This window comes from Bos indicus x Bos taurus, chromosome 13, assembly GCF_003369695.1.
Source record: "Bos indicus x Bos taurus breed Angus x Brahman F1 hybrid chromosome 13, Bos_hybrid_MaternalHap_v2.0, whole genome shotgun sequence".
NCBI classification, from domain to species: Eukaryota; Metazoa; Chordata; class Mammalia; order Artiodactyla; family Bovidae; genus Bos; species Bos indicus x Bos taurus.
The window spans coordinates 48,079,110-48,105,319 of NC_040088.1; the positions used below are offsets into that span (position 1 = coordinate 48,079,110).

Here is a 26,210-nt window from a genome sequence, read left to right on the forward strand (position 1 = left end):
TCTCCTAGAGGTTGCTCAAGTTCATGTCTATTGAGTTGGCGATGCTATTTAACCATCTCATCCTCTTCCACCCTTATATAGTGTATTCTTACAATAAAACAAGCTAGAGAAAAGAAAATGTTATTAAGGAAATCATAAGGAAAATACAGGTAATGTATTATATTTATCCATACATCATCTGTTTATGAGTCATTGTGTCAGTACCTATGTCAATATTGTCTTAGATGGTACAAAACACGGTAGATGTCATACATATTACTAACACTAGCCGTCACAAATGAAAAGATAATGTGAAAAGGAAATTTGTTTATTTATAGTTATAACAAATCATGCATTGATAACTTTATGGTTGCCTCATGTCATGGATAAGATTGCTCCACAATTAATGTACACAAATGAATGAATCATTATAAAATTTTATGGCATAGAGTGTTAGTCATATTCATAATACTGTATTGGAAGCATTGCTACATTTTTTTAAAAACCACTTACCTATGATGATAGCTGATACACAGCTTCTCCGATTACGAGAGGGATACCATACAGTAATGAAATTCTTTGAAAGCAAAGCTGTAAAACAACAAGGAAAGTAACCCATTATTAATTTTATAGTAAATATCATTCACCTTATGCCTACATAAGGAAACACTGTGAATGAGTGCTCAGTTACTCAGTCGTGTCCTACTCTTTGCAACCCCATGGACTGTACCCCGCCAGGCTCTCCTATCCATGAGATTTTACAGGCAAGAATACTAGAGTGGGTTGCCATTCCTTCTTCAGGGAATCTTCCTGGCCCAGAGATCAAACATGCATCTTTGGCTTCTCCTTCATTGACAGGCAGAGTCTTTATCGCTGAGCCACCTGGGAAACCAATACACTAATATCTGAATATATTTTATGCATTCATAGCATAACCTTTTTTGTTATATATATTTCCAGGCCAGGCTATGAATTTCATCTGTAAGTTTTTTGAAATTGTCACAAATCTCCAGAAAATGTTCCAATATAGTTATTGAAAAAAATTTACATGTAGGTAGATTCATGCAGCTTAAACCCGTGTTGTTCAAGTCAACTGTGCTTTAAATCATCTGTAGATTTCTTATAATACCTAATACAAAGCAAATGTTATATAGTTGTCTTCGTGGGGAAAATTCAAGTTTGGTTTTTTAGAATTTTCAGGAATTTTATTTTTCGAATGTTTTCCTTCTGAGGTTGGCTGAATGTGTAGATGTGGAACCCATGGACATAGAAGGCTGACTGTAATTTAGCACACAACTTAGCAGCAGCAGCAGCAGTGAGGAAAATAGTTATTTTTCTACAGCAGCAAAAATATAAATATTGTAGAGAATGGACATTTTCATGATTTTATAGATAAAAAACATAATTTCTCAGAAATTCTAAGACTGTGATAGCTCATGCCTTTCAAAATCCCAGTGGTTGTAAGTTTGCTTTTCTCTGCTAGTAAAGCTTCCTTTTGCACTTCTGCTTGCTGAGCTGTTCTTAGTCGACATACTCAGCTTTGAACATGAAAATCCTTCTTGATGACTTGAACAGGAAACCACGAACTGAAAGGCCATTAGTAAGGTAGCCAGATAATTTATCCTCTGAATTGGAATACTTGTTAGAGTGAGAGTGTGGAGTTAATAATTACATGAGCACCACTGAATATATGCCCTCTGGAGGCTTAAATCACACACTTTCACATTTTATCAAAGACAAGCTTAACATGTAAAAAGCATTGTGTGGCATATGAAATGTAGACACAATTTAAGAATTTCCTTACTCATTTTCTATTGGCTTTCCATCTGCAAAGGATTCCTTTTTCTTTTTAGTGATAAAAATAATACCTGTTTGTTTAAAAAAAAAATACTAAATGCTGGGACTTCCTTGGTAGTCCAGTGGTTAAGAATCCACTTTGCAATGCAGGGGATGCAGGTTCAATCCCTGGTCGGGGAACTAAGATCCCACACGTCTCAAAGCAACTAAGAGTAGGTACTCTATTAACAGAAGAGTCTCATGATGCAACGGAGATCCCACACGGCACAACTAAGACCCGAGGCAACCAAACTCATGAATTAATTTTAAAAATGCTAAATGCTAAAAGTCTCTCATTTCTATGCCCCTCAGCGCCTAATTTCCCTCCTCATCAGATAGCACCATTTAGGTGGCTTAAAATAAAAGAAATGTATTGTCTCACCATTTTGAAGGACAGAAATCCAAAGTCAAGGTGTTAGCAAGGTTGTGTTCCCTCTGAAGCCTGTAGGAGAATTTTGTGGCTTGCCAGCCATCTTTTGGCTACATCTCTCCAGTCTCCACCTTGTCATCACTTGTCATTCTTCTGTGTGTCTGGCTTCATCTGGCTGCCTTCTTATAAGGACACCAGTTATACCCCCTGCCCCTGCTTCACTATGAACTTAACTGATTACATCTATAATAACCCTATCTCTAAATAAGGTCACATTCTGAGTTCCTGGGGGTTAGGATAACTTTAGACGGGCACAATTCAATCCACAATAGAAGCTAAACTCTGTAAGTCAATAAATTAAGGCTGCCATCTATAACAAATATTCATAATACTTCAAAGTTTGGCTCTTTTTACCCATGTTTGAGAGAATCTATGGGAGCAACATTTTTTAATTGACATATAATTGAGTTATAATGTTGTGTTAATTTCTGCTGGTTTTCAATTTCAGCAAAAATGATTCAGTTATATATATATATATATATATATATATATATATTCTTTTTTCATACTCTTTTCCACTATAATAACCACAGGAATTGAATATGGTTCCCTGTACCATACAATGGGACCTTGTTGTTTATCCATTCTATATATAATAGTTTGCATCTGTCAGTCCCAACCTCCCATTCCTTCCCTCCCCCATCTACCTATTCCTTAGCAATGTGTGGGTAAATTATTGATAGACATAGAGAAGCCTGAATGAACTGACCTCAGCTAACCAGAATCACCAACTTATTGACCAAAATGTATATGCACTGGACTTTCCAAAAGAGCAGTCATTAACAAGAAAATACTCAATGACATGAATGTAACTTTGTATTAAATATTGAGTAGATACAAAATAACATTTATAAACATGTGTATGGTAAGAAGAATTCTGATCCAATGAACAATTATAGCCCCACCACACAGTTTAAAAAATAAAACACTATCCTTCAAGAATTCTACATTTAATTTTTAAATGGCTAAATTAATGTGTGGACATACTTAGTCTAAAAACTTTTTATAATTAGAATTCTATTGAACAAAAATAGAATGGAATAAATAAATAAAACAGATAATAAGGAGTATTGACAAGAATGTAGAGAAACTGGAACACTCATAAACTAGTTGTGAGAATGAATATGATTCAGCAGCTATGGAAAATAGCCTACAGTTCCTCAAAAAGTTAAACACATGACCCACCAATTCCACTCCTAGGTATGTATCCAAGAGAAGTGAAAACACATGCTCACACAAAAACTTATACATGAAAATTCATAGCAGCATTATTTATAGTAACAAAAAGGTGGAGACAACCCAAAGGCCCATGAAGTGATGACTGGATACCCACTTGTGGCATAGTCACACAATGGAATATTATTCTGCCACAGAAAGAAATAAGGTGAGATAGATGCTACAACGTGGGTCAACCTTGAAATGATTATATCCTGTGAAAGAAGCTAGTGACCAAAAAAAAAAAATCTCATATGATTCCATGTATATGAAATGTCCAGAAAGGCAGTTCCATAGACACACAGAGTAGATAAGTGGTTATTTAGTGCTGGGGGGAGTGTGGTGGTTAGGGGTGGTAGCTGACAGGGGCACAAGGTTTCTTTTGGAGGTAATGAAAGTGTTTCTAAAAATAACGGTGATTGGTGTCCATTTTCGTGAATATACTAAAAATCACTGAATGATGCACCTAAAGGGGTGTAGCAATGGCACCCCACTCCAGTACTCTTGCCTGAAAAATCCCATGGGTGGAGGAGCCTGGTAGGCTGCAGTCCATGGGATCGCTGAGGGTCAGACACGACTGAACGACTTCACTTTCACTTTTCACTTTCCTGCATTGGAGAAGGAAATGGCAACCCACTCCAGTGTTCTTGCCTGGAGAATCCCAGGGACGGGGGAGCCTGGTGGGCTGCCGTCTATGGGGGTCGCACAGAGTCGGACACGACTGAAGTGACTTAGCAGCAGCAGCAAAGGGGTGTATTTTGTAGTATATGAATTAAATCGCAATGAAAATTTTACCAAAAAATGACAGGGAGGGAGCGAGAGAGGGAGGGAGGAAGGGAAACCCTACTGTGAAACCTAGGTTTACTTCTATTTCTTTCCCAGTCTGGCTGTAGAACTTTAGGAATGTTACTTAACTTCTCTAAGCCTTAACTTCCCCATAAATAAATGGGCATAGTAAGAGTTCTTACGTCACAGGGCTGTTGTAAGAATTAAAAAAGTCAACACACGTCAAGGGCTTGAAGTGAAGTCGCTCAGTCGTGTCCGACTCTGCGACCCCATGGACTGTAGCCTACCAGGCTCCTCCCTCCATGGGATTCTCCAGGCAAGAGTACTAGAGTGGGTTGCCATTCCCTTCTCCAGGGGATATTCCCGACCCAGGGATCGAACCCGGGTGTCCCTCATTCCAGGCAAATAGTTTAAACTCTGGGCCACCAGGGAAAGAAAAAGTGTCGAATTTATTATATTCTTAGATTCCCAAGTCAGCGCCTCTTCCTCATGCCCCCGTCTCTGGTTCTATTTTCAATGTAAAAGAGTAAGTCGCCTGCTAGTTCTCTTCAGCGTCTTTTTTCAGAGAACCGCGGGAGAGTGGAAATATTAAAACATGTCAGAAAGCTCAGGCATCTTTATTCAAGCCGCATCTTATTATCTAAGGGAAACGTCCTTTGCTTAGTTTGACCCTCTAGGCTTCCTATCCTTTTCGCCTCAGCGCGCATGCGCGGAAGCCCGGCGCCCCTTCGTTCGTGCTTCTGCCGCTTTGACAATGGCGGCTTGCAGCGTGGGGCTGTTGACCCGTTTGTCCCTGCGCGTTCAGAGAAGCCAAGTCCAGCGCCCTCTTCGCAGGCTTCTCAGTTGCCCAGGAACGGTGGCCGCAGGCCTCAGGAGGGAAGAGCAGTCCTCGGGGAGCGCGGAGACAGGTGTGGTGCCGGGGCTGTAGCCGCGATCTGCCTCGGGCCAGGGCAGGAGGAAGAGTCTGGAGTCGCGGGCGGGCGCTTGACCTGTGGAAGCGGCCGAGGAGCCTTTGGCCATCGGAGAGGTGTCCCGACCTCGTCTGACCGCGCTCGGGGAATCTAGAGCCGCCGTCGTGGCTCGTGGTCGTAGCGGGGTTTGTGACATTTCTGCCTTCGGGGACTCCGTGTCCAGCAGTGAAGTCGTTCAAGGCTCGTTTGCAGGCCAGGAACACAATTTGCCAGTGTTTGACAGTTTGGCGAAACATTGTTGCCAGTAATGGTAGTGATTCCACAGTTCCTTTTTCGGTAGCTTCCTAGCTCACAAATGTAACTGATTTTGATGCTCACAAGTTGCTCATGGAGGCCGAGCGATGCCTTGATGAATGAGTAACTGGGATCCCTGGTCCTCCAGTGGAGGCTCTGCTTCTGAAGTTACTGCCTTTTGCTTTATTCTTCTGGCCAGTTTGAACAAAATCAGCCTGGTTAACAGACCTGCAGGGGCTGGAACAGCAGGAGTTTTAAGTTTATGTGTTGGTGTGTTCAGAAGTCCAGCCACCCCTCTTGAAACCTAAGAGATGCGTATACGCTGTTTATAATTCTTAAAGCAATCTAGCAAGAAATGTATAATTGTTTCCATTTTAGAGATGTAGACAGAGGCCCAAGGTGCTGAGTGGTTTGCAGCTCAGTTAATTTATACCTCGAGTCCCACTGTTAAACAAAATATGTTGATTTTACCATTTCTTGGAGCTGGAATTTTAAGATATGAAATTATTTCTGGGAACAACTCTAAAACATGCTACACCAGGAAAGTGTTTTTCCCTAAAATAAATGATAGGGTTGCCGTCCTCATCAGACTGTTTGAGAGACTCATTGACAGTGAGTGGGAAATATTGCTTAATATGACAGTTCATTGAAATGTCGATTGGGTTGTGTGTAGTAGAAACTGCTTCTGTTAGAATCTCTTTAAGTGACTCAAAATTTAAGTAAGACTTCTGCCAAAGAAGCTATTATAATTTAACATGACTATGGAGAAGGCATTGGCAGCCCACTCCAGTACTCTTGCCTGGAAAATCCCATGGACAGAGGAGCCTGGTAGGCTGCAGTCCATGGGGTCGATAAGAGTCAGACACGACTGAGCGACTTCACTTTCACTTTTCACTTTCATGCATTGGAGAAGGAAATGGCAACCTACTCCAGTGTTCTTGCCTGGAGAATCCCAGAGACGGGGAGCCTGGTGGGCTGCCGTCTATGGGGTCGCACAGAGTTGGACACGACTGAAGCGACTTAGCAGCAGCAGCATAGCGGCTTAATTTTAGAGTATTTTCATATGCTCTTTGAGATACAGAACTATGTGAACTCAGTTTGGAAGGAATTATTAGTCCATCTTATAGATACAGAAACAAGTTTGTCCAGGTGGTGAGTAAGTGGTTCAAACTCATTCAGCTATTCAGTGGCAAAGGTAAGAATAAACCCTTCTGATTCCAAGGCTTCATTTAGTAGAACTTTTGTGTTTTCCTTAAGAAATGTGTTTCATTTTGTATCATTAGGGTAATATAACTGGCTAAATATTTAGAAATTCTTGTGAGGCATAACAAGTAACAAAATTCTCATTTGAATTGCTTTTCTGTTTTTAAAGAGAAGAAGGTGATTATTCTATGTAATTTTATAATTAGAAGAAAATTGAGAAATACCCAGTTGAGTTATTCACTCAGTGCGAGAACTCATTGCCAAAGCTTTGCTAGTTACATTTTCTAATAACAAGGAACACACTATTTCATAAAAAAGTCAGTTCATTTTTGATGAGGCTCTGATGGCTGGAAAATATTTATAATGAGCTAAAGCTACTAATTTCCCATTTCCCTGTTGGTCTTAGTTTTGACATAGCTTTCATGTGAGAAGTGGAAAGAACCCTGATTTAAGAACAAGAATTTGTATTGTTCAGGACTCTGGGTGCAGATGACAGAAACTAACTCAAATTAAAGGGAGGATCCACCAACCATGTAACCAAACTCCAGAAGGAGACATGACTGCTTTAAGGTCACCTGGATGGATGTGATGAGAGTGAGTTATTTCCTCTGCTGTTCTTGTGGCGGCCTCCTTATCTCAGGTTCTTCTTCTACAGGTTGTTAATGGTGAGGTGGGGAGGAATGGCCACTAGTAGCTTGCAACTTTGTCCTGTGGGAGAATAATCTTTTGCCTGAATTTCAAAGATCCTAAGAAAGAGTTTTTGATCATCACCCCATCCCACCCCGCCACCCTCACCTACTGGACCAAGAGGCGCTGTTTCAAATCATTTGAGAGTCCTGGCCCGCCTAGTGGGGCGTGGGCACATGTATGGGAAGATAGCTATTGACAGCCGCCCCCTACAATCTCACAGACAGGGTTGTGTGTTACCAGAACAGGGGACATGTGTCAGGCAACCAAGAAGCAGCTAAGCTCTTCAGGAGGCTACCCAGCTTGTTAGATGTTTGATTTGTTTTTTCATCATTAATGATACTTACCTTGTCTATCTCAAAAGGTTATTATGAGATTCAGAAGAGAGTGTTTTTGTGAAAACTGGAAAGTGCTGCCCCAGTGGAAGGGCAGCTGTCGCGTTCTCGTTGGTTTGTTCCAGGTTGTAAATCCCTACTTTCTTTGCAGTGCTTCCCTACCAGAGTTTTAGACCTTTGATTACTTCTTTCCAGATGCTCTCTGGTTAATCAGCATCCTTCAGATCCCTAATGTCTGGAGCAGAGCGTGTACTCTACATGTGGCCTGACCAGTGAATAGTGAAAAAGTGAAAAATCCCTTGAACTTGGATTTTATATCTATATCTATCTTCTCCCCATTCTCACCCCAGAAGTTAATACATTCCCTTGGCTTATATTGAACTTTCATCAAATCACACTTTTGTTCTTCTTTTATACATCTACTGCTAGCTGATCCCTCCCCTCCTCCCACCCCACCCCCATTATGTGCTTCTGTGTTTATGTTGTTTTTGATTCTAAATGAAGGACAGTATTCTCTGTGTTTTTGCTTATCAGATTGTTATCACGACCACTGCAAATTTGAATCTGTCTTAGAATATTAGCACTTACTACTTTTTCCTTCCAACTTTGTGTTCTTTGTACATTTGACAAGCCTTTTTACAAGGTAAAGAACTTACATTACCTGAACTTTCTGACCCCTCTTTCATGCCTTTGTTCTGTCTGCATCATTCGTACCTTCTGTTGTTGAAGGCCAGAGCTGTTAGTCCTGTAGACCCTGCCTTCCCCCCTTACCTCCTGTCTTTTCAAGCATGTTTCTCCATCATTCATCAAACTTCTCGATCTGCTTCTCAAATTCAGTTTCTGTTCCTCCTCAGTAGTCCAACTGCAGGCAAATACTTGCATAAAAGTGCAAAGACATTGTATACTGATGACATTGCAGTGTTGCTCCTGATAGTGATAAAGGTAAACCATCTAAATATTTATCGTAGAGGATTAATTAAATTACCATAAATATCCAAGAATACTTATGCAATTATTTTTAAAATGAGGTAAATATATATCTACTGATGTGAAAAGATATGACAGTGTATTAAATATTTAAAAACGTATTACAGAACAGAATGTACAGTACATTTTCAGTAATTTCAGTTATGTGAAAAATGTTTATCTCTGGAGAGGTACAGATGTATATGTTTATATATGCCTTGAAAATGTCTGGAAAAGTATCACACTTAATACTTGGGTGTCAGAACTGGAGGAGGATTTATACATTTACTCTATGAAATTTTGCAGTTTGATTTTACTTTTACAATTAGCAGTTGAACATCAGTGTAGAGTCAGTAAATATCAGCAACAAGAAGATTGAGGTGGTAATTACAACTGGAGAAGTGGATGAGAAAAACTTGGACCATTAAAAAAAGAAGAAAATAGGGACCAGGTGGAAAGGCTGTCAGTAGACTGAGGTCATCCCTCTCCTAAGGACGGAAGACAGGTCCTCTTCTGTGTTGTTAAAGTAAGTACAACACTGTGACTGACATTCTTCCAGAGATGTTGAAGTGAGGTATTGCAGAGTCGAGGCGATTCTGCCAAGAAGAGTCACAGACCTGAGCCCAGTTTGCAGGATGAATGGGAGTTTGTGAGACAGGAAATGAGAAGGTGGGCATTGCAGCCAGAGAGAGAGGCTGTGAAAGTTCACTGTGTGATGGTGTCGTGTGGAGAGCACTGTAGGTGCGCAGTGTGGAGGAGGAGGAGGTGGCGGAAGCGACGTGGGTGAGAAGGGGCCAAGGTGCTGGGAGCCTCAAACTCAGGCCATGGGGCTGAGACCGGACTAGGAGCACAGCAAGAAGAAGACTTTGCTAAAAAGATTATTTTATAAAAGGGACTTTGGCACCTTTGTTTCATTGCACTCAGGCTTGAAAGTATTTCTTTTAGACTTTGAAATGTTACAGCTTATATAGACTTCTTATGTGTGTATTTATAAAAGTGGTTTTACTTTGAAAATTTTGTGGAACACTCCCTTTTTAGTGCTATTCATTGAATATAGTCAATCAAAACAGTGGAAAGGTGAGTGGTAAACACAAGGAAATGGTGGAGCACTTCACCTTGATAAAGGAGGAGAAGAAATAAGATGAGGTTAGGATAAAGTTGACTGTAGCCAAGTGTACAGTCTTTATATCCTTATCAAGAGACACTTTAAATTTTACGTGTGTGTTGGTAATGTCTTTGTCTCATTCATAGGCTCTGAAGACAGGACTCCAAAACAGAGATTCTCTGAGGTGCAAAACAAGAGACGAGAGCAGGCCCAGCGGACTGTGTTGATCCACTGCCCAGACAAAATCAATGAGAAAAAGTTTCTCAAGTTCTTATCCCAGCATGGACCTATTAACAGCCACTTCTTCTATGAAAGTTTTGTAAGTATTTGAGAAACGGTCTGACTGAACAGTCATGTATATTTTTTTTAGTTATTTTTTGCTCTCTTGCCTCTGCCACATGGTAAAGTGATATTTTCTGTTAATATCCTACAGCTTTCTTTATCTAAATTTCTTTAATGAGGTTTTTTTTAATATGAGAAGTCCTTATAGGAGTATTACAGAATTATAAGCAGAATTATAACCGAATCATAATTTGACTACTTTAAATCATTCCATTATCTTAGGCATTGGAGCCAGTGGGAGGTCCTTTTTTACCTTTTAATTTTCTGTGTCAGCATTATTTTCAGCTTCACTTAACTCATACCATTTTATAGTGTTCCTTTTGTTAATCTGCTTATAATGGTTTAAAACCATTGCTTGTGTGCATACCATTGTAGATTTTAACAATGAACGTTTTTCATGTTGTGATAATTGCTTGGAAATATGAACTAAAACACTTTTAGTTTAAAAATATTAATAGTATTTAGGAATATGTTCTATTCTTATGTTTTTGATCTAGGGTCTTTACGCTGCTGTAGAATTTTGTCAGAAGGAAAGTGTAACTTCGTTGCAGAATATAACCCGGACTCCAAGCCTGGGCCCAGAGGCTGCAATTCCATTCAAGTCACGTTATTTAAATTTAAAATTGAGAAATTCATTAAACCAGACTTCTGAACTGTCAAGCATTCAATGTAGTAACCAGTCTTCTCCTTCAAGCAAGAAGCTTTATCAGTTACTTTGTTGTGCAGAAAGTGTAAGTTTTTAGGTATACTTCCCCAACTTGATATATGTGTATTTGACTTGTTTTGTACATTTTAAGTTTTTATTATCAAATATTATTAAATATTCAAATTACAGAGATACTGACCGAGTGAAAAGTAAAATCAGTCCTTCCCCACTCCTTACCTGATGCACCATTTGTGATCATAAGAAGTAATCACATTCTTCCAAAGTTTTGGGCCTTTGGATTATTCTAGTTTTCTCTCTCTTGTCAACATGACATATAATTGTATATGACATTCTTTTTGTAAACTAAAAGATCTTATTTCTGGTTTTATCTCTTTTTTTCTTGCTCTGATAATGTTTGCAGTTGCTGGCCAGTCGCTCAGTTGTGTCTGACTCTTTGTGACCCCGGGGACTGCAGCAGGCCAAGTTTCCCTGTCCTTTACCATCTCCCGGAGTTTGCTCAAGCTCATGTCCATTGAGTTGGTGATGCCACCATCTCATCCTCTGTCACCCCCTTCTCCTCTTGCCTTCAGTCTTTCCCAGCATCAGAGTCTTTTCCAATGAGTTGCCTCTTCGCATCAGGTGGCTAAAGTATTGGTGCTTCAGCTTCAGCCTCAGTCCTTCTGATGAACATTCAGGACTGATTTCCTTTAGGATTGACTGGTTTGATCTCCTTACTGTCCAAGGGACTTTCAAGAGTCTTCTCCAGCACCACAGTTTGAAAGCATCAATTCTTTGGCCCTTAGCCTTCTTTATGGTCCAACTCTCATATCTGTACCTGACTACTGGAAAAACCGTAGCTGTAACTATACGGACCTTTGTTGGCCAAATAATGTCTCTGCTTTTTAATATGCTGTCTAGGTTGGTCAGAGCCTTTTTTCCAAGAAGAAAGTGTCTTTTAATTTCATGGCTGCAGTCACCATCTGCAGTCATTTTGGAGCCCAAGAAAATAAAGTCTGTCACTGTTTCCATTGTTGCCCCTTTTATTTGCCATGAAGCTATGGGACCGGATACCATGATGTTTATATTAGTTTTGGTTTTTCTTACAGACTTGTCAAAGATTTAGCTAGTTCTTTTCAAGAACCTCTTTATGGTTTTATTTATCAAAATATATTATTTGGGGGTATTGATTTTTCTAGTTTTTAAAACTTCTAACCTTTTATATTTCCTCTACTTTGTGGGCCTTTAAGGCTGTGGTTTTTATTTTAAATACGAATATTTAAGCTTCAGCATGCACCTTCATCGGAGAAGGCAATGGCACCCCACTCCAGTACTCTTGCCTGGAAAATCCATGGATGGAGGAGCCTGGTGGGCTGCAGTCCATGGGGTCACTAAGAGTCGGACACGACTGAGCGACTTCACTTTCACTTTTCTCTTTCATGCATTGGAGAAGGAAATGGCAACCCACTCCAGCGTTCTTGCCTGGAGAATCCCAGGGACGGGGGAGCCTGGTGGGCTGCCGTCTATGGGGTCGCAGAGTCGAACACGACTGAAGCGACTTAGCAGCAGCAGCAGCATGCACCTTCATGGTATGATCATTTTAGCACCAGTTTCCTAGGAAACATCCAGGACTGTTGTTCTAAGAAACTGGGGGATCGTGGGCCTTCATTCCTGAAACTTTGCTGCTTTCTAGTGTTTCTTGCCTTGAACATTGGCTCTCCTCTCCCCTGCAACTCCCTTTAAATGTCCAGCTTTGTGGTGGTTTCTACCTCCTCTACTAGAGCACTTTACTGTTTTCATTTTCCTTAAACAATACTTTATACTCAGTGCCTAAGAAAAGTCGTAGTTTTAATTCTAGCCAATTTTTATTTTGCTGGTATCCTTCCTCATTCCTCAGTACTTTTTAAAGGGCATTTGTAATAAGGCTCAATGTAAAAAGATTGTGTATTTTTAAAGTCAGTCTCCTAAGCCATCAAATATCTGAAATAATATGACCATTATGCAACATGACCTGAACATTTTCTGTGTTTTGTTGTTTTGTTTTGGCCAGCTAGGTAGATGATCAGCTGAACACTCTCTTGAGGGAATTCCAGCTCACAGAGGAGAACACCAGGCTTCGATATCTCACCTGCTCTCTCATTGAAGATGTAGCGGCTGCATACTTTCCAGACTGTGCAGTCAGACCCTTTGGCTCCTCGGTGAATAGTTTTGGGAAACTAGGATGTGATTTGGACATGTTTTTGGATCTAGATGAAATTGGAAAATTTACTGCTCAAAAGGTAACTGCATTTCTTTAAATCACAAAGTTAAAATTATTAGAAGAAATAAAGGAAATATTTGGACTTAATAAAATTATAACTTGATTTCTAAGCTTAAGAGGCACTGTGGTTACAGAGTAAAGTCTATTTGATACTGCTTCTTTGGAATTGTAACATCTTTGCATTAGTCTAATATGTGGTCATTTTTTGTGAACATCTTAAACATGTAATAAAATGTTTGTTCCTTTCGGGGGTTGAGAAATTTTTTGGATAGACCAAGGTTACTTACTGTGTTTTTCAGATTATGTGTATATTAACTAATCGTTTTATCTGCATAACCTAGTTACTGAAATACTTTTTACATCTCATGTTATTTGCTTTTATTCATTTCTCAGAATTCTTCTGATTTTTATTGTATTCAAAGACTATGTTAGCTACATTTAAGTGTATGATTATTTATTTTTTATTTTATTTTATTTTTAAATTTTACAATATTGTATTGGTTTTGCCAAATAACGAAATGAATCCGCCACAGGTATACATGTGTTCCCCATCCTGAACCCTCGTCCCTCCTCCCTCCCCATACCATCCCTCTGGGTCGTCCCAGTGCACCAGCCCCAAGCATCCAGTATTGTGCATTGAACCTGGACTGGCGACTCGTTACCTTTTTATCGGGTTGTTCATTTATCATTGTTATGTCCATCATCTCTGTAAATGCCTTTTCTTTGAATTCTTTTTTGTTTATTAAGATGGCCCCTTGTTATCTGTCTCAGAAACCTTCTTCTGTATCACTATTTTCAGCTTTCACATTTTTGTTCAGTTGCCAAGTCATATCTGACTCTTTGAGACCCAATGGACTGCATTATGCCAGGCTTCCCTGTCCTTCACTGTCTCCTGGAGCTTGCTCACACTCATGTCCATTGAGTCAGTGATGCCATCCAACCATCTCATTCTCTGTTGCCCCTTCTCCTGCTCTCAATCTTTCGCAGCATCAGGGTCTTTTCCAATAAGAAGCTATGGTTTTTCCAGTAGTCATGTATGGATGTGAGAGTTGGATTATAAAGAAAGCTGAGCATCAAAGAACTGATGCTTTTGAACTGTGGTGTTGGAGAAGACTCTTGAGAGTCCCTTGGACTGCAAGGAGATCCAACCAGTCCATCCTAAAGGAAATCAGTTCTGAATATTCATTGGAAGGACTGATGCTGAAGCTGAAGCTCTAGTCCTTCAGCCACCTTATGTGAAGAACTGACTCATCTGAAAAGACCCTGATGCTGGGAAAGATTGAATGAGGGAGGAGAAGGGAACTGCAGAGGATGAGATGGTTGGATGGCATCACTGACTCAATGAACATGAGTTTGAGTAAACTCTGGGAGTTGGTGACGGACAGGAAGGCCTGACGTGCTGCAGTCCATGGGGTCGCAAAGATTCAGACACAACTGAGCAACTAAACTGAAGCTCTTCGCATCAGATGGCCACAGTATTGGAGCTTCAACTTCAGCGTTAGTCCTTCTAATGAATTTTCAGAGTTGATTTCCTTTAGGATTGACTGATTTGATGATCTTAGTGTCCAGGGGACTCTCAAGAGTCTTCTCCAACACCACAGTTCAGCAGCATCAGTTCTTTGGTGCTGTCTTCTTTATGGTCCAACTCTCACATCCATACATGACTACTGGAAAAACCATAGCTTTGACTGGATGGACCTTTGTCGGCAAAGTGGTATCTCTGCTTTTAACATGCTATCTAGGTTTGTCATAGCTTTCCTTCCAAGGAGCAAGCATGTTTTAATTTCATGGCTGCAGTCATACTCTGCAGTGATTTTGGAGCCTGAGAAAAGAAAATCCATCACTGTTTCCACTTTTTCCCCATCTATTTGCCATCAAGTGATGGGACAGGATGCCATGATCTTAGTTTTCTGTATGTTGAGTTTTAAGTCAGCTTTTTCAGTCTTACATCCTCATCAAGAGGCTCTTTCTGAGACTGTTGATATTTCTCTCAGCAACATAACATACGTTGTTATATTTTGGGTATAAATAGCAAATCACTGAATTTTATGCTTTTAGTCCAATCTTTGAGTCTTTTTATTTATTATTACTGGTAAAATTTGATTTTATTTCTACTGTTTAATTTTTTATTTCCTATTTTCTATGCTTTTCCTTCCTTTCTTCCTCCTGTTGAATTCTTTCTTTATTCTGCCCTTTCATCCCTTACCTTCTTTCCATTTACAGTTTAGAGATTTTATATCCCATTTATAGTTTATTAACATGCATGTCTGACAGAGTAAAGTTAATCAGTGTGTCTGGTATCATCCCAAACAGTATAAGAGGGGCTTTAATTTAATTACAACTTTGATTTGGAAAAACTTCTGCATTTTTGTACAATCTTAGGTTTCTATGACTTTTCTTTCTTATGTATTTCAAACTAATAATCCCTGTGTGACTGTCTAGTTGAAACGTCAAACTTAACATTTTGAAAACAAAAGTTTATCTTAATCTCCTTGTTGATATTCTTAAGTTTTTATGAAAGTTATTTATGTGTCACATGTTAATTAGTGGCATTTTAGCTTTCCTGATATTTGCTGTCACCTAAGCAAAGAAATCTAAGCTAATCTTTTAGGCCTGCCTCTTCATTTACATCCTCAAAGCTGCAGTCACAGGGTCCCTTAAAACTTCTCAGTTAAACGATTATAACAACATCTTGCTTTCCACGTATTCCTCACATTATGCCTTGGTATTCTAGCCCTCAGGTTCTGCTGAAGTTACCTTAAAACACAGATTGGATCATCCACAAACTTAGAATTGTTCTTTTTAACAGAGAATTGAAATGATCTGTTTCATAATTCATTTTAGTGATAATTTCTCATTCTGTATCTTCACACACCAGTTTTTCAGTTATATCACTTAATTACCTAATTGTAAGGCACTTTTATGATGTGGATAACAACGAAACAATTGTTATGTCTCTTCATTGAGGAGTGCTGTTTCCTTCCATTCCTGACTGCCATTCCTAAGCAGCTTGCAAGTCCTAGTTCTGATTCCACCTTCTTAAAACCATACTTGATTTTTTTTTTGCTCCAGTCAAAATTAATCACTCCTTTTTTGCAGTGTCTTGCTCATCTTTCTGTCTCTAGATTCCTCCTGGGTTACATTTAGTTAGTGGTTGATCTGTGTCTCTCACTGTATCATAAGCGTGGGCAGAACAGGGACCGCGTCTGTTCGTTTTCTCATCCCACACAGTGCCTATCTGCTTGGTGTGTAATTACAGAGTCAAAACTGGCCAAGGAATATAAAACACATCACAGTGAAACGGATCAGTCTTACTAAGATGAACATGCTTTTAATACTTGAAGTTGTATTAAATTCCTGGCGGGGACACTTAAGTTGTATTAGGTTATTTTTATATTAAATAATTAACATGGCTAACAATATGTTGTGATGGTGAAAGCTTGGGCTCAGGAGCCACACTGCAGATTAATCATTCTTCTACTAACAGCTGTGTGACAATGGGTAAGTTATTTACCTTCTCTGTGCCTTGATTTTCCTAGCTGTAAAACTGGATTGGTGCTGTAGAACCAACTCATAGAATGAGAGGATTGGTAGACAGTAAGAAACAGTTTTTTTTCTGTTGGAAGTAGAGGAAGGAGTTGGAAACTTAGTTGGATGTTAGATTTCTGAACTAAAGAGCTATTTAAAAGACAGTGTTTTAAAAAAGTATTTTAAAAGACAGTGCTTCAGTCTCACTAAACAGTTTGACATAATTTTGTATGTAGGTTTAACTTAAGCAGTGTTGTTATATACTTATATTCTGAAATATGTGCTTATTTAAGATTATAATAGCTTTGCTAATAGAAACTTTTTAGAAATATAATGAAAAACAGGAGCATTTTTTAATTTTAATTTTTAAATAAATAAAAATAAATTAACAGCAACAAAAAGCAGGACTACTTTTAAATTCGTCCTCCATAAAGCAGCTTCTTTGATTGCTGTATGCCGTCATGAACCTCTCCTTCCTCTTGGTGCTCTGTGTGTCTCGGTACCCCACCTTGGTTTGTAATTCTCGGGACTTGTTTTATTCTTCAGCCTGAGTTGAGGACAGTTAGGAAGAGATTATAACTAAATCTATAAATATGTCTTAGCTTCAATCTACTGTATCCTTTTAAAAAATGGCTGCAGAATATTCTATTGAATGAATGCACCATAATTTATTTCATAACCAGTCCTTTTTCGTTAGTTAGGGAGCAGTATCTTTTTTCCTGCTTTATTGCCAACTATAGTAGGTGATATTCTTAGGTTGTGCGTAACAGAAACCAACCCAGAGCAGCTTAAACAAACAGAAGTAGAGGAAGCATCCTAGAACTCAGGAGTCAGGAGTCAGGAGTGTGGGTGAGTCCTGGGAAAAGACTAGAACTAAAGTATAAACTATCAACAATCCACAAAGGGTCTGTTTCTCTCCATGTTTTGCTTTGTTTAATATCTTCCTCCCCTTCACTCTCCTTTCCCCACCCCACTTTGATTTTCTTTACTTTTTCATCCTGGTGGTGTAGCATGTGCCTGCCCCAAAGTTTCTGAGTTCCATTTCAGCCACCTGGTAGCCTCTGCCCCTCAGTTGCAGTTCCTGGTGGAAACACTGGGTGGTGAGGGGAGCCTCCATGCTGCTCACGTCAGCAACCCTGTCTGGTCCACATGCATTGTCAGGGCCTTCATCCTTTCAGGAGTTCTTGAGTTCTTGAAGAGGGGTGGGTTGAGGGTAGAGGGCTTTAAGCTAGATAGAGGTTTTAGAAGGTATTCTACCACACAAATAGTGCTGCAGTGAGTGAACAGCTTTGTAAATCTGCTTGTTTGTATAAGCATTCCTTTGGGGTGATTTCCTAGGATTTTAGTAACTAATCAAAATCTTACATATTCAGAGTTTTGCTATTTCAATATTGAAGTTGTCCCAAAAGTATGTCTCAGTTTACACTCCTCTTGTCAGGATGGATGTGTTTCTCCTCACCCATCAAAGCTGGTCCTGTCAGCCTTTTTGTTTTTGCCAGACTGATAATCAAAAAAAACCTCATTGGTGTTTTAATTTCCTCTTAGTTTCTGGAAAACAAGAACATCTTTTACTATGTTTCTTGCTCAGTTTTATTTCTTCTGTTAATTTCTTATTCAAATGTTTTTGGCCATTTGTAGAATTCGGCTCTGTGTAAACCCTTCATAAATTAGGGACATTATCCCTTTATATGACATGTATTATTATCTTCATTTGTCTTCTGTCTAGTAATAAATATGCTTGGCCTTAAGATGATTTTCATTTTTATTCATTCATATTCTTTTGTGTGTTCTGGAATTTTGTGTCATGCTTAGAGAATCCTTTATGATTGTATAAACATTCTCCCATTGTATTCTGGTATTTTATTGTTCAAAACCTTTTTTATTGAAGTCTTTGCTCTGTGTTGAATTTATTTTGGTTTTGGACTAGTTTCTTTTTTTGATGGCCACTTGACTCATTCTTTCAGTAGCATTTCTACAGTAATTTGCCGAGTTCATTTTATTAACTATTAAATGCCTGTAGTTACATCTAGTTATATTGTCTGTTTCCTTCTGTTGATCTGCTCTTCTCATGCATGTATTTCCTGTTACAACTACTGTGGGTTTGCAGATCTTATGAAAATGGAAAGGCTGACTTGGAAAGGGCATGTATATATATATGTTCTCAGAGTCTGTGGTTCTGTGTGTAGTATTACATAAGTCAATTATAAAAAACCAATGATCTTTCAAGTTAGTATTTTATACTTTAGAGAATCAAAAGACAACTGAAGATTTTTTTAGTGTTTTTATTGAAGTATAAGTTGATCTACAGTGTCATGTTCATTTCTGGTGTACAGCAAAGTGATTCCATTATACATATATTGTGTCTATTCTTCTGCATATTCTTCTCCATTATGGTTTATCACAGGATATTTAATATAGTTATCTGTGCTATACAGTAGGACCTTGTTGTTCATTTTATATATAGCAGTTTGTATCTGCTAATTCTAAACTCCTAATTTACTCCTTCCCTATCCCCATACCCTTTGGTAACCATAAGTTTGTTTTCTATGTCTATGAGTCTGTTTCTGTTTTATAAATAAGTTTATTTGTATCATATTTTAAATTCCACATATAAGTGGTATCATATATTTATCTTTCTCCTTCTGACTTCATGGTAATCCTTGGTCCATTTATGTTGTGTAAATAGCATTATTTCGTTCTTTTTTTTTGGCTGAGTAGTATTCCAGTGTGTGTGTGTGTGTGTGTGTGTGTGTGTGTGTGTGTGTGTGTGTGAGTGAGTGAGTGTATATCACATCATCTTTATCTGTTCATCTGTCAGTGAACATTTAGGCTGCTGCTATGTCTTGTCTGTTGTAAATAGTGCTGCCATGAGCATTGGGGTGCGTGTATCTTTTCAGATTTTTCTCCAGATAAATGCTCAAGAGATGGAGTTTTGGATCATATGGTAGCTCTATTTTTGTTTTTTAAAGGAACCTCTATACTGTTTTCCATAGTGGCTTCACAATATGCATTTCCACGAAGAATGTAGAAGGGGTCCCTTTTCTCCTCACCCTCTCCAACATTTATTATTTGTAGACTTTTTAATGATGGCTGTTCTGACTGGTGTGAGGTGATATTTAATTGTTTTTAAATTTATTTTTAATTGAAGGATAATTGCATTACAGTATTGTGTTGGTTTCTGCCATACAGCAGCATGAATCAGCCATAGATATACATATGTCCCCTCCCTCTTGAACCTCCCTCCCACCTAATTTTAGCTTTGATTTATGTTTCTCTAGTAATTAGCGATGTTGAGCATCTTTTCATGTGACTGTTGGCCATCTGTGTGTCTTCTTTGGAGAAATGTCTGTTTAGGTCTTACACACATTTTTTGATTGGGTCTTTTTTTTTTTTCTTTGGTTTTTGTTTTTGTCATCGAGTTGTATGAGCCATTTGTATATATTGGCCCTTGTCCAGTTGAACTGTTTGCAGATATTTTCTCCTAGTCTATCAATTGTCTTTTCATTTTGACAATTGAGGGTTTTTGGTCTGCTTTTGGCTGTGATTGCATGGAGAATTTTTTGTGTCTGTATGGTTATTAATTTTTTGTTTTGTGTGTGTGTGTTTTGACCAGAAATGACTTAGAGCATCTTTTTAGAAAAGTTTCAGAAGTTCCTTTTTATAAAAAGCTCCTATTTGCTAATGTTTTTATTATTCAGACCTCAGGAAATTTTCTGATGGAATTTCAAGTGAAAAACGTTCCTTCGGAAAGAGTTGCAACTCAGAAGATCCTGTCTGTGATAGGAGAGTGCCTAGACCAGTTTGGCCCAGGCTGCGTGGGAGTCCAGAGGATCCTGAATGCCCGCTGCCCGCTTGTCAGGTTTTCACACCAGGCCTCCGGGTTTCAGTGTGATCTGACTACTAACAATAGGTACGGTCTCTTACTTACCATCTTAAATGAACGTTACAAAGGATTAGCATAGTTTTTCTTGTGCAGAAACAGTGATTTTTGACTCTTGGATATGCTTTACTAGTAATTTTTTTAAAACGTGAAAACTTGAAAAGTAGGAAGTACTTGGGTTTTTTTTTTTTTTTTTTTGGTGTTCTTAATTAAATGTTAAGATACTGTGTTAAAATGTTAACATACCTAACAAACATCTTCTGAGAACTGTGTTTCATTGTTCCTACTTATGTAGCCTGATAACAACTCAAAAGTTCTGAGTATCTAGCCTTCTAGTTTACTTAGAAAGTAAAGTGGCATCTTGAGTTTGCCCTGGGAATTGCCTCCAGATATAGTCAACTTTGTGTCAAACAAATGGTGAACTGAGCAGCCTAAGAAGACTGCATAGTTTTCTTCAGCATGTTTTCATTTTATTATCAATCTGTTTGCTTAAAAAAGGGGGGTAATGAGAATGACAAGTTCTTTTATGCCCTGGTAACTTTTCCTTGGTTCTCAGTAGGGAAAACTTCAGTTGAGGCGTTTGTTTCTTTACACTCTAGTGTACTCATTGCGTGCATTTCATCTCCCTGTACTATCTGTTAGTTAAATAATCATAACTAAAAATAGATTCAGAAAATCCAATCTAAAGCAGTTTTGAATAAACTCAAGTGTTTGCTAACGAGTCAGTGCTAAATACTTCTGAATTTCTCTCAAGTGGCTCATGGACTAAAAATAAATAAAAATGCATACTATACTTTCTCTCATTACTATATTTCTTTATAGTATGTAAGTCGAATAAAATGACTTTTATCTTTGTAATAATGTTCTTTTCATTGTCTTGTTGCTATAGTTTTTACAACTTTAATATGCATCAGACTTTTTATATTTGCATGTTTCTTTATATCAGATACCTTGTACTGTGTGCTCGGAGAAGGCAATGGCACCCCACTCCAGTACTCTTGCCTGGAAAATCCCATGGATGGAGGGGCCTGGTGGGCTGCAGTCCATGGGGTCGCTAAGAGTCGGACACGACTGAGCGACTTCACTTTGACTTTTCACTTTCATGCATTGGAGAAGGCAGTGGCACCCCACTCCAGTACTCTTGCCTGGAGAATCCCATGGACGGAGGAGCCTGGTGGGCTGCAGTCCGTGGGGTCGCTGAGAGTCGGACACGACTGAGCAACTTCACTCACTCACTCACTGTGTGCTACTTCTTTTTCAGCTTAATTTAGCTTCATTTACATAGCTAACGCATTTAATCACCATGAATTTCCACCCATGATGTGCCACCCATGATGGTACTTAGTAGACAGTTTGGAGTTGATACTGTGAAATAACATGTGCCCTCTCTTGGGTCTTTGAGAAATTACAAGACATGTCTTGATCATTAGGAACTTAATTTTAAAATATTTCTTATAATTCTTTGCATTATAACATATGACTAGAAGACTTAGAAAATAGGCTCTGAAGACTGATTTCTTAATACATATTTAATCTTCCTGAGTTGTGGTTTTTATAAATAGTACACTTAACTAATTTTGGCTAAATTTTAAAAGATTTATACTTTCTTGATAAAATAATATTTCCCTTGTCTGTTGAAGGACTAGATAATCTCCCTTTCCCATTCTGAAGTGTCCTGATTTGGATGATAAAGTATAAGGTTAGGTCACCTATAATCAATCCATAACAAAATCAAATTGTTTTTGAAATTCAGTTATCAGGAAATCTTTGTCATATTTTTCTTCCTGTGGCGAGTGCAAATCCTACATATGACTTCATTTCCCTTATAGCTTCTTCTGATAGGAAGATCAGAAATAATCATGCAGCACAGTTTTAATTAATCTGCAGAACCATTGGATTGGAATGCCTGTAGCCCAAATAGATTCTGATTCTGACTTTGTTCATTCTGTCTTTATCTTCTCTGCATGTATCTTCAGTGCCCCTTAAAACACTAGAAAAGCTGTGGGTGCAACAAATAAACACAGGAATTAATGATGACTTAAAACAGAAAAGGACTAGTTAATCTACATTGCAACTAAAATATGAAGCTCCTACTTACAGACCTGCCTGTGTCTTTATTGATAATTAATAAAGAGCACTTAGGTATTATTTCACTTATTACATCATGTTTAGGGACTTTGATTTAAAATTTTCAAGTATGATAACTGCATTGTGGTTGTCAGCATTTAGAATAATGTTTTAATGATAATGAAAGGTTACCATTCATATTAAATGTTATATTGCAGATACATAATGCATTTGATGATCTGCTCTTCTTGTTCTGAATATGTTTAGATAGAGTAAGATAGTTAGATATGTGCCCAGGTTTGTGTTTTGTTCTACTCTGGGATCATATTTTGGGGGGGTTGAAAATTTCTGTTATTTTTCTCTTTCGAAGGATTGCCTTGAAAAGTTCTGAACTGCTTTACATGTATGGTGCCCTGGACTCGCGGGTTAGAGCCTTGGTGTTCAGTGTCCGATGCTGGGCTCGAGCACATTCGTTAACGAGTAGTATTCCTGGTGCTTGGATTACAAATTTCTCCCTCACCATGATGGTCATCTTTTTTCTCCAGAGGAGGTCACCTCCTATTCTTCCAACACTAGACTACCTAAAAACCCTTGCAGGTGAGACTCAAAACATCTGTTTTCTCTCTAACTGTTTGAATGGATAGCAGTACCATGTGTTATCAAAGCCATGTGTGTGTGTTTGTTTATTGTTCAGTTGCTCAGTCAGGTAACTTTGCAACCCCATGGACTGCAGCATGCCAGGCCTCCCCGTCCTTCACTATGTACTGGAGTTTGCTCAGACTCATGTCCATTGCGTTGATGATGCCATCCAACCATCTCATCCCGTCTCCCCCTTCTCCTCCTGCCTTCAGTCTTTCCCATCATCAGGGTCTTTTCCAATGAGTCGGCTCTTTGCATCAGGTGGCCAAAGTATTGGAGCTTCAGCATCAGTCCTTCCAATGAATATTCAGGGTTGACTTCCATTAGGATTAATCTCCTTGCTGTCCAAGGGACTCTCAAGAGTCTTCTCTAGCACCACGGTTTGAAAGCATCAGTTCTTGGGCACTCAGTTTGTTTAAGGGTCATGTATTTTCAAAGTGTTGTGACTCTTATTAATAAAATCTAAAAACTGTTAATTTACTTAATGTCCACCAGGGGTCATGAGAGCTGATGATTTGTGAAGCAGAGGCCTTTAAAATTTTTCAAGAGCTCTGTCTTTCTGTGTCAGTTGGCAACATTGTTTACCATCTCCTGAGCCAATTGGAGCCTCTCCTGCCTTGACCAAGTTTGGAATGACCTTGGAGAAAAATATATCCCAGATGCAGCTTCTGATTGGAGCCCAGCTTACAAATGACTTTCCAAGTTTGAATCTATTTCCAGATTTCTCTTAGAAATGCCAAAAACCATTTCATGGTGTTTCAAGGTCCTAGATTTTTTTTTTTTTTGGTTGAAAGTTTATAGGCAATCTTAGGTAAATGGTTTTAGAATTAGTATACTATTTAATTTGTGTTTTAAATAAATTGAAATTTTGATAGTCTGCTGGGGGAGATACTAAAGTATTATAGTCTTAAATTATGAAAGGAAAATAATTCAGGGATTTACTCAGAAAATGTATATGCACTCCATCGTCTGCCCCTCCTATATATTGCTGCCAGATAATTCTTTTAAAGTACATTCCTAAAGTGGCCCTCTTTAAAGGGATTGTAAAAGGATTTTATTCCCTAGAAAATAAACCTCAGGCAGTTGGCTTAGCTTTGTATTATATAGGATCTTCACCTCTAGCCATTTTTCCAGCCTCTTCTCCCACTCTTTCTCTTCATGTGTTCCCACATTTCAGCCAATAACATGTTCATAACATTTCCTCTTAGCTCCTTTTTATATGATATTTGTTTTTCATCCTGGAACATGCCTTTTCTTCTCTATAAATTCTTTTAAGTTCACTTCCATGCCACTTTTCTTATTATTCAAATTAGAAGTAATCTCTTCTTTCCCTCAAACACTTAAGTGTTGGTCCCACTTGAAAATAAGCTTTAAAAATCTCCGTGTGGTAGGTTATGGAAAGTAGGAAGTTTAGAGGGAGGTAGAGTGGTGGGTCTGTATCTCACCTTTGAGGTCCATGCCTGTGTTCATCTCCTCATTCGGTGTCATTCATTCACTCCGGATCTGTTGGCTACAAACTATGTGTCAGGTGTGGGTTTTGGTGCAGTGGTCTACATATAGACGATAGACGATGTTCTCAGGCAACGCTTAAATCTAGTAAAGAGATAAGATGCACACAAACAGAAAACCTGGGTAGGTCTCACCTATTAGCCGCCTGGAAAGAGCACTTCCTGTTCAGTCCTGCTGTGTGCACTGATGCTTAAGACTACTTTCCTAGAAACTGTTTAGGGAGGTATCATGGATTTTGGAGTTCAGAAGCGAAGAAAGAATAGAAACTGAAAAAAGGAGGCTGCTTTGAAGCAGATTTGTGTTAGCGGCACACCATCACACCTTGATGGTTCTCTCCCACCCCTGCTGCTATCCGGCCCTCCGCATCCCTGCCTGGGGACATTTGCACCGCTTCTCCCTTCCCACTGCTCTGGTCTTAACTAACAGTGATTTTCAGAAATTCACATCTAATTGTAGTATTCACTCTCTTGAAATCCTTTCAGTAATTTTCCTATTATCTTTTTAAATTTCCACTAATTGTTTTAGAAAAAGAATATAATTTGTGAACAAATTTAAAATGACATGTTGAGTTTTTATTCCAAATCTATTTTAAGCCAAATACAAATTTAATCACATTCTACAGCATCAAAACATTCCTTTGATGGGAATTCTTTTATTTTCTACTTAAAAATACCAAGTTGGTTGTTTAACATTTTTCATGCTCATTCTTAAACATGGTCAGAGAAATCAGGCCATTTCAGTTGCTTTTTTCCACATAGCAAATTATAGGTGTGAATTGCTAATAAATGTAAAAGTGAACTTGATATAATTGTTGCTACTTTTTGATCATTGATTTTTAAACTTCTAGTGAAATCTTGAACTTTCTATGAAATACTTTTTCATAGGTAAATGTGTGTATGAAGGATGTGGTAAAGATAATTTTGAGAAGAATGTATCTAAATTTTTTTTCCTATTCATTTACATATTCTTTAGAATCCATGCTTTTTATACTTTCTGATTTTAACCAGGGGTCCCAGACCAATGTATCTTCAACAGTATATGGCTAAGAATAAAAACAATGTTAAACTGTGAAATCATTGCCATCATGGGAACCCCGTGGTTCATCAGCTGAGGGGCTTGAGTCCTGTTACAGTCATTTTCTTCTGAACTGTGCCTTTCGTTTGATATTCAGATAGAGCCTATCAATTTGTATTGTTTCAAAAAGAAGAAAGTAAGAGAGTAAGCTTGCTTGATTGCCTGGTAGTTTATTAGTAGAAGGCAGTGTCAGTTTGTGGAACACCTGTCAGCACTTCTAGGACTCTGTCAACCACTGTTTGAAATCTGGAAGTTGAAGTCCAGAGCTTCTAGCTTTGCGTTTAGGGTCCCTCATGATCTTTGTCTTCCTCCGCTTCTTGTACCTTCTCTCCTCTGTGCAGCTCAGGAGCTGCAGTTCTCCACACTCCTCACTGATCCTAGAGCCTCTGCACTTCTGCATCTTGTGCCTTCACCTGCAGTGGCTTCTTCTCCTGACTTCTCTTTTTACCTGGAGAAGCTCATCCCGATCAAGCCAGGGAAGAGAAGAGACAAACCCAGTCCAGAATGTGACTTCTTAGGTC

General features: G+C 38.6%; 1 protein-coding gene across 2 annotated transcripts in view; it reads left to right on the forward strand.

Annotated features, from left to right (window-relative positions):
* The first annotated feature begins 4,961 nt into the window (after positions 1 to 4,961).
* The window catches only part of MTPAP (mitochondrial poly(A) polymerase), a 30,467-nt gene continuing 9,218 nt past the window's right edge, over positions 4,962 to 26,210 (forward strand). The window contains exons 1-6 of one of the 2 annotated variants that reach the window (XM_027559740.1): positions 4,962 to 5,154; positions 9,894 to 10,066; positions 10,587 to 10,820; positions 12,787 to 13,011; positions 20,219 to 20,430; positions 22,838 to 23,064. In XM_027559740.1, the coding sequence (XP_027415541.1) occupies positions 5,001 to 5,154; positions 9,894 to 10,066; positions 10,587 to 10,820; positions 12,787 to 13,011; positions 20,219 to 20,430; positions 22,838 to 23,064 (1,225 nt within the window). In that variant the 5' untranslated portion in view covers positions 4,962 to 5,000. Of the gene's footprint in view, positions 5,155 to 5,473; positions 5,722 to 9,893; positions 10,067 to 10,586; positions 10,821 to 12,786; positions 13,012 to 20,218; positions 20,431 to 22,837; positions 23,065 to 26,210 lie in introns of those variants that run through there. The other variant, XM_027559741.1, reaches the window with a different exon arrangement.